Here is a 20761-nt window from a genome sequence, read left to right on the forward strand (position 1 = left end):
TCAGGGAACGAGGGTTACCATACGTAACCGAGACGTTCTCTGAGCTCAAGTCTGAAGTCATGTTTTCACTCAGTAGGATTTGTTTTTTGTTTTTTTCCAATAAAGAATTTTTTGCGAACAGAAAGGTATCCTGCTAATGTTTGAAAAGCTCTTTGGACTTTGGTTTTCACTTCCTGCAACAGGAACAATGGATTTCTCTATTCGCTGTCAGGCAGTGTTCTGCATCTATATTTCTGCTCTCTTGCTGTGTTCTGCACATGCTATATATCTTGCTAATTGAAAGCAGCTTTTAGTATGTGAGTGCTGATAGATGTGTATGTGTGTGTGTGTAGACGGTGCACAGACGGTGTAGACATGGCTAATTTTCCTCCATCCGCATGAGGCTGCTCACTGCTGGATCTAATTGACCCTCTGCTTCTCATCAGCCATTTTTCTGTCCTTCGGTTCCTCCTCTTCATTCTTTCCTTCTCTCCTTCTCTCCCTCCTCCTCCCATCCTCTTGTAGCTGTTTTGTAGAGATTATACTATATAAGGCTTTGTGTATCATTTTTGTGCGTGCGGAAGCATGCATAGCAGAGTTATTAGTAGCTAACTAAAGCTTAAATCATAAAAACTACAATTTTGTTAATTTATATATATATATAAAATACTAAAATAAAAATACAAAAAATTCTAAAGTAATACTGGCGCTGTAACGCCCCTGTGGACTGTTTGTTGTGGTTTCTTCCCTTTGTGTTGGTTTAGCCCGTTTAATCATTAGTTAATCACCGTCATTGTGCTCACCTGTCTTCCACTAATTATCTACCCTTTATTAGTTCCTGTCTGTCTGAGCATTAGTGTCGGTTATTGTGAATGTTACCCCGAGTGTGTGTGTGTGTTTCACCTACCTGTACCTGCCCTGTTGTGTCTACATTAAAAGTCATTCTTGGAATCCTTGTCGTCCTCGTCGTCCTGCCTGCCTCCACACATCCGGACCGTGACAGAATAACCGACCACCACCGAAGACAAGGATGATGGCTAACAAGCTGTGTTGGAGAAGGCAGCTGGTTCTGGTCCGTAGAGCGCCGGCCGATTGGAGGTATCGATCACCGGCTGCTCGGAAGTCGAGATCGCCGGCCGCTGCCGACGCATGCCCGCCGCCGTCCGTGGCTCAATCAAGCCCGAAGGACGTTAATGTGGCAAGCCCGAAGGACGATTATGTGGCAAGCCCAGAGATCGCTCCAGTGTGCCCGCCGGCCGCTGGCCTCTCAGCGTTGCTGGACTTGCCGCTGCCCCTGGAGTTCACTGCTCCTATCCTCACCCCAGTGTCGGTTCCAGCCCCAGTGTCCGCTCCTCGTAAGCACCTTCCAGAGCGCCCCCCAGTGCCCGCTCCTCGTAAGCGCCTTCCAGAGCTCGCTCCAGTGTCGGCTCCAGCCCCAGAGCTCGCTCCAGTGTCGGCTCCAGCGTTCCGCCATGGCCTCCCGAGTCCCCTGCTCCGCCATGGCAACCGGAGTCCTCAGTTCTGCCATGGCCTCCTGAGCCCCTTGATCCGCCATGGCAACCTGAGTCCCCTGTTCCGCCATGGCCTCGCCTGCCTCCACACATCCGGACCGTGACAGGCGCATAGTTGTTTATTATTTGTGTGCATTTAATAAGAAATTAATAAGGAATTTTACTAAGCCTGTAGCTGCCTGGAAAATCAGTGAAATGACTTATCATACAGTATATTACATACAGTATGTACGCATATAAGCTTTTTTTCCCCTCTCACTCTAGAGCTCTAGTTCAGCTTCCTCTGTGTCTTATGGGACTTCAAACGCTGTGGGCACTGTTAGGAAGGAGAATTTATTTTCCGTAAGCCTCTGATTTATTAGATTGAAAAATGAAACCACAAATCAAACATATATTATTCCTTCCAGCTTTCGCTGGAACAAGTTAAATTACTAACAGGTCTAGATGTGTAGGTCTTTGAGAACGAACGTCTCTGTTCTAAAACATCATAAGGAAGAATTTTAAAGCTTCATGGGGGCTCCCAACAAAAGATAACTTTATTTTGGCCAAATTCAACGCAATCCAAGCATTCATTCTTGACATTTTAAAGATAAGGTAGCAAAATAGGTTGTTTACTTCTAAGGAACAGAGAATCAAAATACTCATAAACTAAATTACATTTTTGGTGCAAGAAACCTTGACTAACATTATAAGTGGACCTCAGCAGAAGAAATAAAATGATAACAGTGTAACCTATAATGACCCTTTGAAATTAACAGAAAATAAACTTAATTTGCTGAAAGAAACTTCAACTGCAGAGAACGAGAGACAGAAGAGGAGTTTGTGTGGATAAAGAGGGGATTGGGGACTATGGGGGAAGACAGGAGGAGAGGAGAGAGGGGATTCTGTCAGTAGATAAATTAAACAAAGGATGTGGGGACCTCAGTCAGTAGTTCTCAGCTAGTGTGTAATTAGTTTGGTCTGGTTCGCTAACAGCAGGAAAATATGACTACATTAAATACACAGGGGTATACATAATTAGCTTAACATAAAATTAGTCAAAGGAAAATTGCCAGCTTGATATAAACAAATAATATTAAATGACTGAGATATGGAGTATATCCAAAAGTCACAATGACATAGTGTTTGTAATACATGAAACATCTTTATCTTTAGTGATTTGAGCTTCTATTGGCCATTAGTCTGTGTGTGTGCGTGCGTGCGTGTGTGTGTGTGTGTGTGTGAGATATGTTCTGTAAGGTCAATTATGTTTTTTTAATGTTTTATTAATTGTTTCCCACAGTTTATGAAGATACACGCATGCATACATACGCTAAACAATCCTGCATCAACTATTACATTAATAATAAACACATTTTCAAAAACACACATATAGATATACAAGCTTTATCATTTTTTTCTTGACAGTATACAAAGTGTACAAAATCTAAATTATGTGGTATACATCCAGTACATATTAACAAATGATCAGTAATAAGCTATTTGCTTATGTTTAAATTGCAATTACAAGTGCAGTCAAATAGTAAATCATATATATGTGTTTTGTCTTTTTGAATTGCCATTGTGTTTTGTTTTAGGATCGAAGGAACTAAAACAGAAAAGGCACTGGTAATTTTCTGCCAGAACATTATCAGTTTTTCAACAATTTGTTTTCTTACAGTATATACAGGGTGTTAAAAAATGATCAAAAAGGAATCAATTAACAAAGTATCTTACAGTTATAAATAAACACAAATTTAGTGGGCTAGGGTTTTCCAGCTACCCATAGATCACACACGGGGAAATAATTTATCAAAGTGGTGCTGTCCAGACTATCTCTCTCTCACTCCTGCCATCTTTCTCTTTCCAGCCAAAGGGGAGGAATTAGGGATGACAGAGGAAGAGAAGGGAACAAGGGAATGGAAAACAGGAGGCGGGTTAAAAAAGTGATTAACATGTAATTATTGTGCTAGTTTGATTTAGTGTGGCGGTTTATCCAGAAGATCTCGGGAGTACCACACACACACACAGCTCTCATCCTGATTTAATGTCTGAAAATATACACACACAGTCAGCTGCTATGTAGTTCTGTCAGTACTGGAATGATCTCACTACTGATGCAGGTGGTGAATTCAGTGTGTGTGTGTGTGTGTGTGTGCGTGTGCGTGTGAGACCATTATTTTCTTTTAAGATTTTAGAAAACTTGATGCAAGCACTCTATTTATGTGACCATGTCACATGACCTTTCTACAGTCTGTCCAATAATACACATGAAACATTGCAACATATTGGGAAAAAAATGAATCTTTGAAAAACTGTTTCCAGCAGAAGTGAACACTAGGGGTAATAAAAAAACTGTAATTTCAAATGCAATAGAGCATTAGCTTTCTAGTGCCACTCACCGGACATTTCATTTCCAAACTGCCGCGATACATACAAACCAACCAACGTAATAAAATGTTGTCAGATTCATATTTATCTGTTTTGGATAAAACCAAACTCACTTTTAGTGTGTAATATAATGTGGAAGAAGCAATGTAATATTATTTCACAGAAATGTTGGCACAGGCATGATTTCCTGTGAGCCTGTTTTGTAAATATTATAAGTCTAATATTGTAAGTCTAGTGTAATAGAATCATTGATCTCTTATCATCACCATGTAAAGCCAATAAACTACAAACATAACCAGAAATTTGTCCACCACGAAACTTACACCCATTTCAAAGAAAGAATTAGAGAATACCACAGTTTTGAATGGGAAATTCATATAAGTGCTTTACTTAAAACAAACATCACATTTCTGCTATTAAACCATCCAATCAACATACCCCATAGGTTAGGCATTCCAAGTGCATTGCTGTGGACACAGTTTTTGTACAAACAGAGGGATTTCAGGGAATTTAAATTATTTTCTGTGGTAAGACCTAAAGTTATCACAGATTGTTGCTTTAAAACTAAAGTCTGTGCTGATCCTAGAGTGGTCATTCACTAGAACAAGAGAAGCGTTAGTTCATGGTAGTTTGACAGGAGCTTAGGTTTCATAATCTTTCTTTCTATTTTAGATATTCATTCAAACACTCACACTAGACATCACACAACATGGTGAAAACTATAATGAGAGTGTGTTCATCATGTTGTCAGAGCATGTGTGTGTGTGTGTGTGTGTGTGTGTGTGTGTGTGTGTGTGAGAACACAGGGCGGAGGTTTCATGAGGATGAGTAGATAAATGATCTGCTTTTGTGTCACAGATCTAATGGTGAGAGGTCAGCAGTGTGTGTGTGTGCATTGTGAAAGGTTTTTTGTCTAAACCTTTGTGAGCCCTGACTGAATATGTGCTTATGCTGCAACTCTTGCACGTCGTGCTGCACTAATGTAACTCCTAATACTCTGAAATATCATCAGAGTGTGGCATTGAGTGGTTGTAGAGAAATTCTGCAGACTGGCTTTAAATATGATCAAATATGTTACATAGAGTTGAAAGCAATACAGTTTACTGATAGATTATGAAAGGGATAATTCAGAAAGACGGGCATTAATGCAATGTAACTGGTGACTGTATATTATCCTGCTTACTACATGATTATGCACCAAATAACTAAATGAACATTATATATTGATTCGAATTAAACTGAAAAAAGAAAGAGAGCGTGGAGTGATTCAAGACATGTGAAACTAGCTCATCTGTATTACAAATCATTAGGACAAAAAGCAGTTATATTTTTTATTTGAGTTAAACTTATGAGAAGAAACAGTGCAGAGTGATTCAAGACATGTGAAACTAGAACAGTTGTCTTAAATCATTAGGGCAACAATCATTTATACTTTAATGTTATTATATTTTTGCAAAACTCCAAAATATAATTTACTGCAGATTCCAGCTGAAATAAACACTTGTGGCAGTAAAACACAAATTATTACAGGAAAGATTATCTAACAATAAGACTTATTTTTGCAGATTTCTTTTTCCATAATGCATGACTTGTAAACTTGTTGTTGCAAAACGTGCAAGAAGCAATGTTATATTATTTTGCAGTAATTAAACCACAGGCACGTTTTCCCAGTGAGCCTGTTTTGCATAAAATCTATCTTCAATTTAAAGACTCTTGTCTTAATGTATCCCAATATGGTTTTGTTGCGTTAATTTGTTAGCTAACAGCTATTACAAATGCAAACACGATGCTAATTTAGGACAATTTTGAATTAAATATTACAAACCAACATAAAAAAAATGACTACAAAAACCAACATTTCTTTAATTGAACTTTTGACTCAAAATATTTTAGATGCTGAGATACAGACCTTATGATTCTATTTGTGAGACAGCTGTCCCCATTCTCCCATACATTGTGTTTAAACATTTATTTACTCTTTTAAAATGAAATTAGAATGAGGAAGACCAAGCAAACAAAAATACAAAGGGTCAAGGTCCAATTAGTCAAGGGTCAAGATGAATCAATTTTGAATTTCATGAGAATTTACAGAACGTTTTAGGGCACTTAGACACATACAGCAAAATATATCCAATCCAAAAATGACATTCACATACTGTATGTTATATTTGTTATATAACATGTATGATATCTCATTATAAATCATTGTAAATCTAGTTTGGATCTCTAGTAGGCTATTACCTACTGAATTATTGACCCTGAAATACATATATATATATATATATATATGAAGGTAATAAATTTATATAAAATGAAATAAATATGAAACTAAATATATTTTCAATTCCTTCATTTAAAAAAATAATAAAAAAGATCTCAATGTTTGTTTGTTTATTTATTTATTTATTTATTTATTTTTTGCTGTATGGGGAAAGGCATGTTTGTGCATCTGTGTCTGTCTGTGTCTGTCAAAAATAACCTTCCCCCATGCAACAACCTGGTTTCATTGAGACGTCCTTCCCTGTTTAATTTAAATATGCTCACTCTCTCATCTTTATCTTTATCTCTCATTCTCTCTGTTCTATCAGTGGCTGTGATTGGCCAGGGTTCACTCTGTGTGTGATGGGTTTATTTGCTCTAATGATCAGCTTCACCGTCAGTGGGATGAGCTAATGAATACTAGAGTGTGTTTGAAACGGCTCAAATCTGCTGATATAGCAGCCTGTGTCCTTTCAGCTCTTATCAAAGACATTTAAATGCTAATCAAGGGCCATGGTGACCCCCAACATGATGCCTGATGGGCTTCAGGCGGGTCGTTATCTCAAGTGTCCTGCAGTTAAGTGCGCGTCATGAATGCAAGTCATGTAAAATTAGTCTACTAAATTAATTTACTAGACACTAAAACAGAAGAAGACATAGTGAGTCTATACACGGTACTTCGATGGTCCAGTATGAGTTCGCTCTGCAGCTAGAAGACCACACTACACACATGCTCACTATCTAACCCAAACACACACACTCATACACGCCTCCTCCTCTTCTTTCTTCTTTTTGATATGCTGATCTTCTTCTTTTCACTTTAATGAAGAGGTTTGGAAGTTATCCATTTCATTGCCCCCAGCCCGTCCCCCACAAACACCCCCCGGGCTCTGGGGTATTTGTCATGGGGCAGTGATGGGGCTTTGTTTGCGAGATTTCTGATGTGCTATTAGCATCTGAACTGATTCTGACAGGACAGGCTCATTTTACATCTCACGCTTATCCGGATCACACACATACACAAGATAGAGACATCAGTGCTACTGTGAATATCAGCTTAATGTCATATGCATTTAAGTGTTTTGTCACTGCTAAGTGTGCAGGTCATTTTCAGTCTAATGTTAGTGTCCCATAATTTGCACTTGCAGTTCCTAGTTCAGATTTAATGGTAATTTCTTGTAGTTTTCAAAATGGGGAAAAAGTCTCCTGATGAAATTAAAATGGAGTGGCTTTTAGCTCATGACTGTTAGAATTAAGGCTAACATCTATATGCTAGTGCACTCCTAAAAGTTGAGTTATCTTTTAGTGGATAAACATTTTTAAAATGTAGTGTTTCTCTTCATTTTGTCCAATCAAATGCTCTCAGGAGTAAGAATGGTAATTAATTGTAATAGTAATTAACAGACCAATGTCTACATACTTTCCTGCTGAACAATGACATAACATGACAAACATAGCGCATCACAGTCTTTGTTTACACTTACAAGTTTTGAGAAAATAATTGTATTAAAAATACAAATACACATTCCTCAAAAGCCTGATGTATCATGTTTGATACTTACATTTTAACATAATTTCTCAATAAAACAATGCATAAACATTTAAGTCAGTAAAGTAAATCTGAGATGCTTAGGTCCAGTAAATGTTCATTTTGAAATATGAATAACAATATAATGTCACTTCATAAAAAAACATTATAAGCAAATAGACATGTGAAGGTGAGCATTTTTAGAATTATACTACAAGGTCTTTGAAAAGTCCTACAACCCTGCAAGGATAAGCGATATGGAAAATGGATGGATGGATATTAACAAATATTAACTATAAATTAGATGGCAGAAGGCATGTGGTAGATTGTGTAGAACAGGCTTATGATCAAGTTGGACATTTAAATTCATGTATCATGATGTATAACCAATCAAATTTATATGAATTCAGATCGATTTTTAAAAATAACGATTTTATTGTAAGTGTCCTGAGTCTTTGCATAATGTGACACATATAACAACAGCAACTTCATTGATTATAATGGGATCAATCTAGTTTTGCATCAGTCTTTCCAGACTGAGCTGTTCCTGTTTTGAAAACTGTACTTGGTGACAGACTGTAGTGGTTCCTGGTTCGTGACTAGCAGATTTTAGTGGGTCGGTGCGGAGCCTATTTTTCTGACCCAGAACTGCTTTTTCTGCTGTGGAAATTCGTGGAAAGGATGCAGATTGGACACCAGCTCCGGTTCCCCTGTTGAAAAAAGTGGCTTCTGTCACACTTACTGTTTGTGCGCTGTGTATCAGATGTGTTTCCATGACCCGGGGCGGGCCTCAAGTGCATGTCATGGGGGGGTCATAAGGCAGAGGGCACGAGCACACACAGGAAATCCATTTAAAGCAACCCCCTCCCCCATCCAATTCTCACAATGGTTTAATCCTCCCCAACAGCACTCAAGCCGAGAGTGTTTCTTTTTCACTGCTCTTGACAGCATGTTGGCTTACCCCAGTTCAGCATCACGACGATGGGCTTTTACAGCCACTTTGCAATGGATAGATGGATGAATGGACAGAGCGAGCGTACTAGAGCTTCAGAAACCTTAGCGTCTTGTGAATCCGCCACATTAACCAGATCAGTGTGAAACAGTACTGAAGTAAACCCAGAATCTTGCTCTTTTTCTCTCTCACCGACTATAGCCCTATTTGGACAGAACTGGTTTTCCAAGCGGTCAGGTCAGATTCATGTTTCACAGACGTACTTTGTGATCTTAATCCCATCTGAATTGAACAAGTCTGTGTCTCTCACACAATCTTGGAAAAAAAAAAAAATGACTTATTTTTCAGCTAAATTGGGCGTCCTCTAAGAAATCTAATCCCGTTCTGGATAGTAATGTCTATGACTGCTGTACATTTTTTTCCCCACATATCCTCATTTATACTACACTAACTATTTATTTTGTAACTAAAGCTACATTTCTGTTCTGAAGCACCTTCGTTATAGTTTTCAACCTTGCTCCTGGAGACCCACCGTCATTCAAAGTTTATTTCCAACCTGCTTCAACACACCTTCCTGTGATTTTAAAGCAATCCTGAAGACCTTGATTAGCTGGTTCAGGTGTGTTTGATTAAACTCTGCAGGACAATAGATTTCTAGGATAAGAGTTGACCTCTAATCTAGACCTAGATAGCTTTCTTTACAAAATTACAGTCTGTACTGATGGCATTCAACCTGATCTCACAAGAAAATGTAACTATTTTATGAGGTGGAAGTTGCACGCAATTTTTGCAATGGGAATCGTATGAAAGCGTTCGATTTTTAGAAGAAAAAAAAAGCAATTAAGATCCAACCATAACATTCACATTCAGACAATACAAACTTAGTTAAAACTTAAAGGGGTCCTATTATGCTCTTTTACAAAGTCTTGATTTTGTTTTGGGGATGTACTAAAACATGCTCTCATGCTTGGTGGTTCGAAAAACGCATTATTTTTCACATAATTTACATTATTAAAATACCTTTCTCCCCATCCTGGCACAAACGGCTCGATTAGTTCCGGCTTTGATGAAGGTCCGCCTTCCGAAAAACAAAATGCGTTGTGATTTGTTAGCTGTCCCAATGCGTTGTGATTGGTGAACAGCTTAGACGGTGTTTCAGTACTGCCACGCCCCTTGCTCCGTCTTTCAACAAAAACTTTTTGGCGAATCCGCAACTGTACTCCCTCATGTTGTGGAAGCTGTCCTCAGTAAAATGCACAGCACACAATAGCAAATTGGGGTTATAATGCTCAGGGACAGAGTTAAAAAATAAATTGCAACCACTGTTTCCTGACATCATCCGCTTTCGGAAGCCCAAACAAATACGTTTGGGCACGGAGGTGAAAAAAACAACGTTTCAGGCGGTCGCACACCAGATGAGAAGCGCAGCGTCATGTCGCACCACGTCGTGCCACGTCTTTAAAATTCAAATACATTATTTTCTATGAGTGTAGGCACACCAGCGGCGCCGTTCAGCGTCTGTCCGCGGCGCCCAGCTACGTCGTGTTGTACTTGTAAGAATGGTTCTAGACCAGCGGTTGTCAATTCCAGTCCTCGCATACCCCCGCTCTGCATGTTTTGCACGTCTCTCTTTGTTAACACACCTGATTCAGATCATCCATACACACTACACACTGACTAAAATTTAAAAGGTGAAAAAGCATAATAGGACCCCTTTAAGTGATTCCAAGTCTCTCCAATTCTCTTTTCTGATATGACAGATGTTCTCTTAAAAGTCATAACTTAAACATCTTTTAGAAAACCTATCTTGTCCAAATAGTGTGTTTACATTCACAGATTTATGCTAGTACAGTTTATTTTTGTTGTTTACAGCATCTACATCTATCACAGATACAGATATGATTTCTCAGAACACCTTCAATGAGGTTTAGGCATAAGGTTAGGGTAAGGGGATAGAAAAAAAAAATAGTTTGCACAGTATGAAAACCATTACGTTTATACAACGTTCCTATAAACCATGGAAACCCAACATGGGTGCGTGTGTGTGTGTGTGTGTGTGTGTGTGTGTGTGTGTGTGTGTGTGTGTGTGTGGAAAAAAAAGCAGTTTTGGAATGACAATGGGGGTGAGTAAATAATAGAATTTTCATTTTTAGATGGACTATCCCTTTAATACCAAGAGTAAACGGGGGCTACGTTTGTGACATATGCTTTTTCAAGGAAAGTCTGTTTGGCTAAAGGTGTATATTGGTCATTACAGCATGTAATGGCTGCCGTACATCAGCCGTTTGCCATAAAGACCTCTTGCCAGAGCTGCAGCGTGTGCCATAAATGCCTGAGCGTGCTCTATAGGGCACATTAAAGGGGCCATGCCTCTCTGTGTTTGAGGAATGATGGATCACAGAGAATAAAAGTACAATGTGAGGCCATGTGGAGGTCTGTTGTTTGTGTAGATTTATGAAACACACCACCTTGTTAAACTGCCTGTTACAGCTTTGATGCACTTAGTGATGTTCTGATGACCTGCTCCAATACTACTAACATTCTCACTTTCCCGTGTGAGAGGGAGGTCTTTGTATGTGCCATTTTCTACTTTTTAACCCTTAAAACATTTTTGGGGCACCCGACACGCCTACAGTTTTCCTAGACCTATTCTATCAGTCAGCATCAAGTGCCATATATCATTATAAACAGGAGAACTTGCAGTTTCAGTCTAGCTAATTTAAAGTCCCAATTTTCCTTTTGTTTTCTCTAAGAATTAATGAATTTCCAGAATTTTAAGAAAAACGCAAGCAACAATTGGGTGTTTTTTTACTGTGTACTCAAACAGAAACTCCTGAAGTTTGGATTTTTTTTCTTTGTATCTGGGTGTTTTACACTTCCAAATAAAATGTTGTCTATATAATATTCCCCAAGCAAGTTATAGCAATTTATTACAATATTGTTATAGGCGCTTTTCGGTGAAAACAGGTCTATTTAGTTTACTAACAATATAGATGTGTCCAAAAAACGTTTAGGGAGTAAAGAAAATTGAATCAGTGTTATATAATAACAAAACACAGTAAAAAAAGTGACTTTTTTTTCAGAGAAATTATATTTTCAATCTGTGTATGAACAACAACAAACACAAACCGTGCAGCTATTTAGTGAAAACAATTGCACAACAAAAATACAAACAGTGCAAATGATTCACAAACTACACACAAAATGAGTGAGAAATATACAGAGTGCAACAACAGAAAAACTAGTGAAAATGATCTTTATGAACAATATAATTATTGTTTACATAATATACATAATATAAACGGATCGATCCGCTGGCTGTACTCTGCATCAGAATTGATTTTACATCGCCTAGCAATGCGAAGACATAAATTCCAGTGCTTTATCCTATATGTACCGCTGTTTCATCCTTGTTTTTAGTTTGTTTTATGTCAAAGTCGTGTTTTTTTCTGTGATTTTTCCAAGAGTTCTCTCATGCAAATGTGTTATTTTGTGTTTGTTTTCATGCACGCATGACATACTTTACTTTCACTTTGCGTTTGTTCAAATTTCCAAAGAAACATTGTAAATGGTGGTTCAAAAGACCAAAACCTATGTTTATTGGTTGAATATGGGACAGTTTGAACCAATCTGGGCACGGGGGTTGGACTAAGTGTCAACAATCATTCTTGTTTGGTTCAAATGAGATATCTCCGAAAAGCAGTGAATATCTTTTTACACTTTTTAAAGCATTCAGATAGGATTAGCGGTTCAAAATTTATTAAACATTTAAGAAAAATAGTTATTTTTAGCCGCGGGTGGCTGTCTCGGTATAGTTAACTCACTAACTAAATAAATAAACCCACATTTTTGTTATTTGAAATAAAATAAACATTAAAATAAATGTATTCTACATCCCTAATTGTACCCAATACCTGAACTTAAAGGGTTAGTTCACCCAAAAATGAAAATTAACCTGTTATTTACTCACCCTCAAGCCATCCTAGGTGTATATGACTTTCTTCTTTCAGACGAATCCAATCGGAGTTATATTAAAAATTGTCCTGGCACTTCTAAGCTCTATCATTGCAGTGGGTGGGTGTTTCTGTTCAACAGTTCAAAACACGTCAAATAAAGCGCACGCATCCGTAATAAAATGTGCCTCACACAGCTCCGGGGGGTGAACAAAGGCCTCCTGTAGCGAATCCATGCGTTTTTGTAAGAAAAATATCCATATTTCAAACATAATAAACACTTTTCTATCACTTCCGCCATCTGTCATACGCGGATGACGTAGGATGTCGGCGTTGCGTGATTAGTGACGAACGCGGAGAGAGAACAAAACAAAACGCCGGTCATGAATTAGAACCACAAAACGAGTATTTGTAAAGAAAAATGTCGGAGGATTTTGATATAAGCCAAGAGGAGACATTCGCGCGACGCATACGGTCTATGTCATCCGCCGGAACGGCTTCCGCCTACCACAGTCAGCAGAAGTGAGAGAAAAGTGTTTATTACATTTGAAATTATTTTTCTTACAAAAACGCATGGAATCGCTACAGGAGGCCTTTATTCATGCCCCAGAGCCGTGTGAGGCAGGTTTTATTATGGATGCGCGCGCTTTATTTAGCGTGTTTTGGACTGTTAAAGAGAAACACCCACCCATTGCAATAATAACGCTTGGAATAGCCAGGACAATTTTTAATCAAGTTCGAGAGTGAGTAAAACACATGCTAATTTTCATTTTTGGGTGAACTAACGCTTTAACAACTAGCTTACTACCTGTTAATAATTAGTAAGGAGTTTATTGTGGCAAAAGTCATAGTTAATGGTTTGTTAATAGTGAGAATTGTACCTTAAAATAAAGTGTGACCTAAATAATAATAATAATAATAATAATACAAATGACAAAACACACAACACACAACAGAAGTAGTAAAATTTAAAACAAAGTAAACTAAAATTGGTAAATATAACAATAAAAAACGAATCTGAACTATTAATAAAACTATGATATTATCTTATAGATACTAAAATAACATGGTCCTTGACTTTTCCATAATAATAAAAATCCTCCCAAAAGATATTGTTATAATTAATATATTAGAATCTATCTATAATTAATAGATTATAATTAATAATCTATTGTAAGTAAGAGCTACTACTGTAATCAAAAACAACAATTTAACAAATGACAGAAACTTTGTTTTGTTTTTTTTTTATGTTTTTTTCCTTCCCAATTTGAAGTTTATTTTGGTTTAGTTTATTTTAGTTGGTATATATGTTAGTTTAGTTTACTTACATATAAATATATCCAGGACATCAGTAACACTGGTGCTGGTTCAAATATTAGTAGTTATTAGTTACAATAACAGTTAGTTATTTCGCTTTCTTCTCACAGTTCTTCATGTGTTAAAAAGGGTTCCCACATCACCAATCAGATTCCTGATGTCATCCTGCCTAGTTAAACCACGTCTTAAAAACGAATACACAAGCTCAATAATCCAAGAGCAGACTAGCTCAGAGCTCATCCCTACGGACATAGTTCACAGCTAGAGTTTCCTAAGTCTTTCCTCCTTTTGGCATTGCACTAAAAGATGAAAAGCTGTGTTTGGTTTGAGGAGGGATTTATTGGTATTAGAACAACACAAACTGTGTAGCACTTAGAAGCATGGGCGTTGGAGGAAATCAGACCCAAATGATTTTGCAATACTCCAATTTGTCGTTCAAACAGTACAAAATGCCTCAGAAATTGTTCTTGTTACATGCACTTAAACAAAAAATATTAATTCTGAGACTGTTTTGCTGAGAAAACCTATATAATGCAGTTATATTACCATAAAGTCATGACATAGTCTTGAAGTTAACTTGTTCACATTCCATTCACTTTAGAATGGAAAATGATAATAGTTCTACAGAGCTTTCTTTTTTACAAGATATTATGCATATATACATAAAATAGAAACATCTTAGATCAGATTATTAATCAGATTAATTCCTCATTGTAAGATTCTATATTTAGACTGATTTTTGAAAAGTTTAAATTTGCTTGAAGATCCCAGACGAGCCCCCAATTTATGTTACCCAAATTAACTTTTAAAAGGTTTAGGGCTTTTAAGATTTGTCTCGGCATAAATAATAATTTTGTGGTCTGCCAGGAGTCTCAGTTCAACATCAGTGCAAGCTTTAATTTCTATTTTTTATTCTTGTCCAGGAAGAGTCCTTCTGAGAATTAATTTGGGTAGTGACAGCAACCTTGAAAAGACCAACCTAATGCATTTGAAGAAGCAGCATGTGGCTGGCGACAACCTATGTGTCCTGTTAAAGGCCAAACGCTATTGTCCTGGTTTAGGGCACCTTTCTTAACTTCCAGGAAATAATATATTTTAGTGTGGGTTATTAAAATAGTTTAACACCCTCAAAGGTATTATACACAATTACTGCCATTAGCTTGGCCCATAAACCCACCTTTACACCCTTATTCCCCCTTTATCACCACACTCAAACTCTGGCGGGCCTGGCATGGGGGTGGGGTGGCTTTGAGCATGTCTCTTATGTAATCTGCAATGTGTAAATGAGGTTTAAATGAAGAAATTGTTTTAGGATAAATGCACATGTTTCTCAGTATTGAGATATTTCTCAGAACACAATTACATTTTTTTTGCCCTTCATTCCCAGTGAGTCACAAAAACTCATGCCAAATTTCCTCTCTCTGATGAAGTTCATGCTAAATTAAACTCAAACTCACTCACTTACCTCGCATACTGTAAGAGTCATTGGGTGGGTTGCAACATTAAGCATTAATTTATGTAATAATTCATCCATTTTCCAAACCATACTGTATGTAGGGCCGAGTGAGTAGTTGCTGTTGCTGTTGAATGATGGGAAATCCATAATGACAAACAACTAAACCAGTTGGATTTGCAAATAAAGCAAGGCGTAAATGAGATACATGCTTACAACTAATCTAGCATTCAACTGCTGTGATTGTGGAGTGGTCCAGGTCTCAGTGTATTGAAAGACTGGAGAAGGGAAAGTGCTGTAGAGGAATGCTGAGTTTGCTATCTTATCAGCAGGTACTGCATTAAAACACAGTTTTATATTCACCCTCTGCTTAGAATCACTGTGACATTTGACTCAGGAGTACACAACACTTGTTATTTATTGACCCAAATTCAGAACATACAGTGGACACATGGTAATCACTTAATGTTATATATTATTTTGCATTAGGTAAATACATATCAAAGCTGGTGACATCTGCGAACATGATGCTAGAGCTTTTCTCAGAACAAAACTTGTTTTTACAGTGACTTTTAATCAGCTGGTGTTGCAGTGATTTTTAGTTAATGTATGAAGTCAGTTTCCCTCAAGTTCAAAGTGTTTTAGCGGCGTATCTACATCATCACATTAACTATGGAGTGTGTTCCAATAATACATGGGGCTGTTCCTGGAGAGCCACTGTCCTGCAGAGTTTAGCTCCGTTCTCAATTAAACATGCCTAAACCAGCTAATCAAGGTCTTCAGATTCACTAGAAACTTGTAGGAAACTGTGTTAGAGATGGTTGAAGTTAAACTCTGCAGGACAATGGCCCTCCAGGAGCAGGATTGGACGCCCCTGCAATAATGGGACCATGATCCGCAAAATAGCAAAATCTTGCCTTCATTTCAAACTGTATATCTGTTGGTTTATCATGTCAGGCTTAAAAACCTTTCTGTGAAACATTTTGCATGAAAACTTTATTTAAAATGAATGCCACTTGGTTTTGTATTTTGTTATTTAATGCAATGACATTTAGTATCCAAACACTTTTGGGGGACATTTTCTTAAATCAGCTTCTGAGATGAAACTGGATATTCAGTGGAAAGAGTGATATATGCACTTACAAAAGTTTACTAAGCCACCTCCAAGATGTTGCTGTTGTTTTGTGACTCATTTGAGGCTGTTTCTCTGGAAACTTTCAGCGCATCATTCAAAGGAAAGCGCTCTTCTTGCTGAGTGTGGTTATGCAAGGCTAGTGAACAAGGTGGAACGCCTTTGAGTGATGTCAGATGAGAAAGGCATGGAAGCGAATCGGTGTCATGGAGTGGGTCATTGAGAGGTGAGGCTGACTGCTTCCACGGGTTCAGCAAAAGTTCAGCCGCATAACATTAGGCAAATTAGTAAGACGGCAATGGAGAGAGAGAGACAAATAAGCCATGAGAGAACTAGAGAAGTGCCAAACTAGTTGAGAAGGAGGAACTCTGAAGTTGGTTTAAGAAACCAAAACTTAGAGGATGTGCATTATGTAATTCAAAAATTGTGAAATATTGACAATGAGTTTTGAAGATGCCATTCTTTTATAGTCCTTTGACTAGAACTTGCCATTTTTACATTGATATGTAATTTTGAACTAGGCCATTGGTTCAAGCGGTTTTGCTTTCAATAAAGTAAAAAACAACTTTGTGTGTGTTTTTAATGATCATGATCTGCAGACTGACTTCTATTCTGTTTGGGGTCTCAGAGATCCCTGCTGCAAATATAGTGATTTCAGCAGTAACCTTAACTTAGTCAAATGTCAAATCTATTATTAAAGGATTGAATTATTTAACACCCCATTGTAGTACCAAATATATTTCTGTCAGGACCACTATCGTCAAAGATGATTGACAATTAGCATACAGTTTGGATTGGCGGTATGGTTCTGTTCTGGACAAGAACTCCCTGCGCATCCATGCAGCCTAGCATGGATGAGAGCAGGGAGAGCAGCAATAACCCCCCAGGGTAAACAGAACAGAACCAAAATAAATGTATTGCAGATATTGTTAAAATTCAATAATTTTATGTACACATTTTAGAATTAGTCTGATTCAAAGGAGAATCAGAAGGCTGAATCCTGACTGACAGAGGAGGAGTTGGGGATGGAGGAGGGTAATTAGCTATTGAGCAATGCAAAAACTGCTGATAATACTGAGGGACCTTATATATGAATGCTTAGATAGGTGTCATATTCCCATAGGTAGATGGGGATCAGCTGAGAGTCAGCTGATGCGAGCTTGACTAACGTGACCTGCCAGAACTAACGCTACACTAGATTTTTGATGGACCACAAAACCAGTCATAAGGGTAAATTTTTTGAAATTGAGATTTATACATCAGGAATAAATAAGCTTTTCACTGATGTATGGTTTGTTAGAATAGGACAATATCTGGCCAAGATACAACTATTTGAAAATCTGGAATCTGAGGGTGCAAAAAAAAATCCAAATATTGAGAAAATCACCTTTAAAGTTGTCCAAATGAAGTTCTTAGCAATTCATATTACTAATCAAAAATTATATTTTGATACGGTAGGAAATTTACAAAATATCTTCATGGAACCTGATCTTTACTTAATATCCTAATGGTTTATGGCATAAAAGAAAAATCGATAATTTTGACCCATACAATGTATTGTTGGCTATTGCTACAAATATATCCGTGCTATTTATGACTGGTTTTGTGGTCCGGGGTCACAAATGTTTTTTATTTAATTTGAATTTATTTACTTATTTATTTGGTCAATTTACCTGCAGATATAAAACAAATTGAAATGCTGAAATATATGGCACACTTAGTTATATGTCCGGGAATAAAGATTGGATCATGGACTTTAAGTTAACCAAATGTGTTTTAGTATAATGTTTTGTTTGTTTGTTCGCTTATTTATTTATGTTTGTTTGTTTATTTATTTGCTTATTTATTATTTTATTTATTTATTTAGGATTTTTAAGATGAAATGAAAACTTTAAAGAACTTTCTGAATCTAAATTTGCACATACTGACTGTTGAATGGTTTGGTAAGAACACCTAATAAGCTCGTGTCAGATAATGGAAATGAATAAATGAATGAATAGCTGGGGAGTTTAAAGCCCAAAGTATTGAAATAATAGACACTTGAAAATTATTAGCCTATTATTATTATTATTATTATTATTATTATTAATTTATTTTGCTGAGAGTTTTTAATTTAGGGATGTTTTTTTTTTTTTGCCAGCTAAAAACTTACATATGTCATCTTTAGTTATTTAGTTTGATTTACAACAAGTAATAGAGATGCAATGTGGGCGGGGCTTTGGAGACAGAGACGTTAAAGCGGGCGGAGATTAAAGGGCAGATATTTAGATGTAGGCGTGGCCAGAACGCAATCACTCGGTCGTCATCATTAATGGGCGGGACCTACAGACTGCAGCTCACTCTCGTCAAGATCCTCTCTCACACTCTCAGCAGCTCCGAGCTCGTGAACACACGGTAACCGCGCGGATTAATAACACACGCGCACACAATATGCTGCTTATAATCGGGAGAACACTAAACATTCAGAAAGGATCCTGTTTAATATCGCTGCACGAGTTTTATGGTATCACGGAGACAAAAACAAGACAAAATAATCACATCACTAAATCGGAGCGTCGCAAATAATATTGGACCAAACTCACCGCTCAACACTGGACATTTGATGGATTTACTGATGCCTCGTTCGTTCTGTATTTTATTATTGTATTAACCGATCAAGATTTGGAGTAAATACAGTGTATATGGTCTAAAATATATAGGCTACATATACTCTTTAGAAATTGCACTTTTGAGACATTGTTGAACCTGTATGTGAATAGGCTATATTTTTGCAAAAAAGTGTTTCAGCGGACATTGATTGGACTGATCTCTGACCATGCACAAGCGCTTCAGCTTGAGTTTTACTCGCTTCTGTAGTTACTGATCTCCTCTGGGAATCTCTGGGATGGATCCATCTCTGTGTTAAAGCTCTATGTGAAGTGTACAGTCGTGGATCAGCTGTTGTCTTGAGGAGTCGAGTCCGACCTGATCATGTATGAGGGTGTGGATGTGAACCCTTTCCTCATGATGGATTACTATAATCAGAGCAGAGGATGTCTGATCCCGGACAAGATGCCCCATCATTTCAGCTCATCCATCAGACATCAGCACTGGAGCGGATCCAACCACTGTACGTGCGTTTTTATTCAGCAAAACACTTTATGTTTGTAGAGTCTCCTGAACTAAACTGCATTCTACTTTGTCTGATTCAATTCAGTTTGTTTCAGTCATTCTTATACTGATATTTAAATCCAGCTGGTTGACCCACTTACGCGCACACAGACACACACACACACACACAGACAGAAAGGGAGAGAGAGATGCTCTTGTCTGCATATTAGCAGCATGCAGATCTTCCCTTTGGATTTAACATGCTTGTTTATTTCTTTCCATCATCAGTCTGGAATATGTTAACAACCAGTCTGTAAAGATAGCAATATCCAGTAAGTCATAGAAAGCACATGGCTCAGAAAACATTTAATAATGCAGATCTTGGCTCTTGAGAGCTGTGCTTTTATGACAGCTCGTTAACATGCTGAGCATTAATGGAACAGAATATGAATGAAATTCAGAACAAGGTTAATGGAAAACTTGTGGATGTGAAATTGTGCTGTGCTTAATGATGAAATAGTGTTTTATGGGTCATATGTGAGAGATAAATGTGATGAAGAGAGAAAGTAATTGCAGGATTTTTGCTTTAACCAATTTTAAAAGAGTCGATCGGCTGTAGCTCTTTGAGCCTTTGTGGATGGTGACCCGGGGCGCACAGGGTCACGCAATTCATGACCTTTGACATAGAAACAGGGACGTAAACACTGAAATCTTACCAAAAGAGTGTCAGAAACAAGTCTACTAAATGTTTAGCCAAAAGATCATGTACATCGGACTCTCAGCCAGTTCATGGATCCTCGGTACAAAATTCTGTAATAACATTAACATACATTACTACATTATGCATAGTAGCGTTGACCTAGTTTCTCAGTTAAAAACTTTTACATGCTTTGCCTCGTCCTGGATTCGTTCAGCTATTGTTTTGTCCAACAAAGAGATTTGCATTTGTTTACTGATGCTTTTACACTCATCTACTGAATCTATAGCCGCCTTTAGAAATACATTTTGTGAAATATAAATTAGTATTTAAAAAAAAAAAATTATTTAAGAAATGTCTACAAGTTTTATACAGATAAATGTAGATAAATTGTGCCATTTTTTTAAGGGATCCCAGCAGTCTGTGGACCCCCAGTTGTTCACATAATCATACACCGGTTGTACTGTTTTGGTCAAACATTTCCATAGCATCACTTTGGTAAAGATACCATGTACCAGTA

The 20761-nt window shown here is 37.4% G+C and overlaps 1 protein-coding gene across 3 annotated transcripts in view; it reads left to right on the forward strand.

Moving 5' to 3' along the window:
- LOC107660476 (retinoic acid receptor alpha-A-like) overlaps positions 1-20761 on the forward strand; it is a 175240-nt gene that overhangs the window by 116393 nt on the left and 38086 nt on the right. Inside the window, exon 1 of one of the 3 annotated variants that reach the window (XM_016449784.1) lies at positions 18745-19563. The exons of the other annotated variants lie outside the window; for them this stretch is intronic. Within the exon in view, the coding sequence (XP_016305270.1) occupies positions 19425-19563 (139 nt within the window). The 5' untranslated portion in view covers positions 18745-19424. Of the gene's footprint in view, positions 1-18744; positions 19564-20761 lie in introns of those variants that run through there. 3 annotated transcript variants of the gene reach the window in all.

Source organism: Sinocyclocheilus anshuiensis, unplaced genomic scaffold (assembly GCF_001515605.1).
Source record: "Sinocyclocheilus anshuiensis isolate Anshui unplaced genomic scaffold, SAMN03320099.WGS_v1.1 scaffold1449, whole genome shotgun sequence".
Classification (NCBI taxonomy): domain Eukaryota; kingdom Metazoa; phylum Chordata; class Actinopteri; order Cypriniformes; family Cyprinidae; genus Sinocyclocheilus; species Sinocyclocheilus anshuiensis.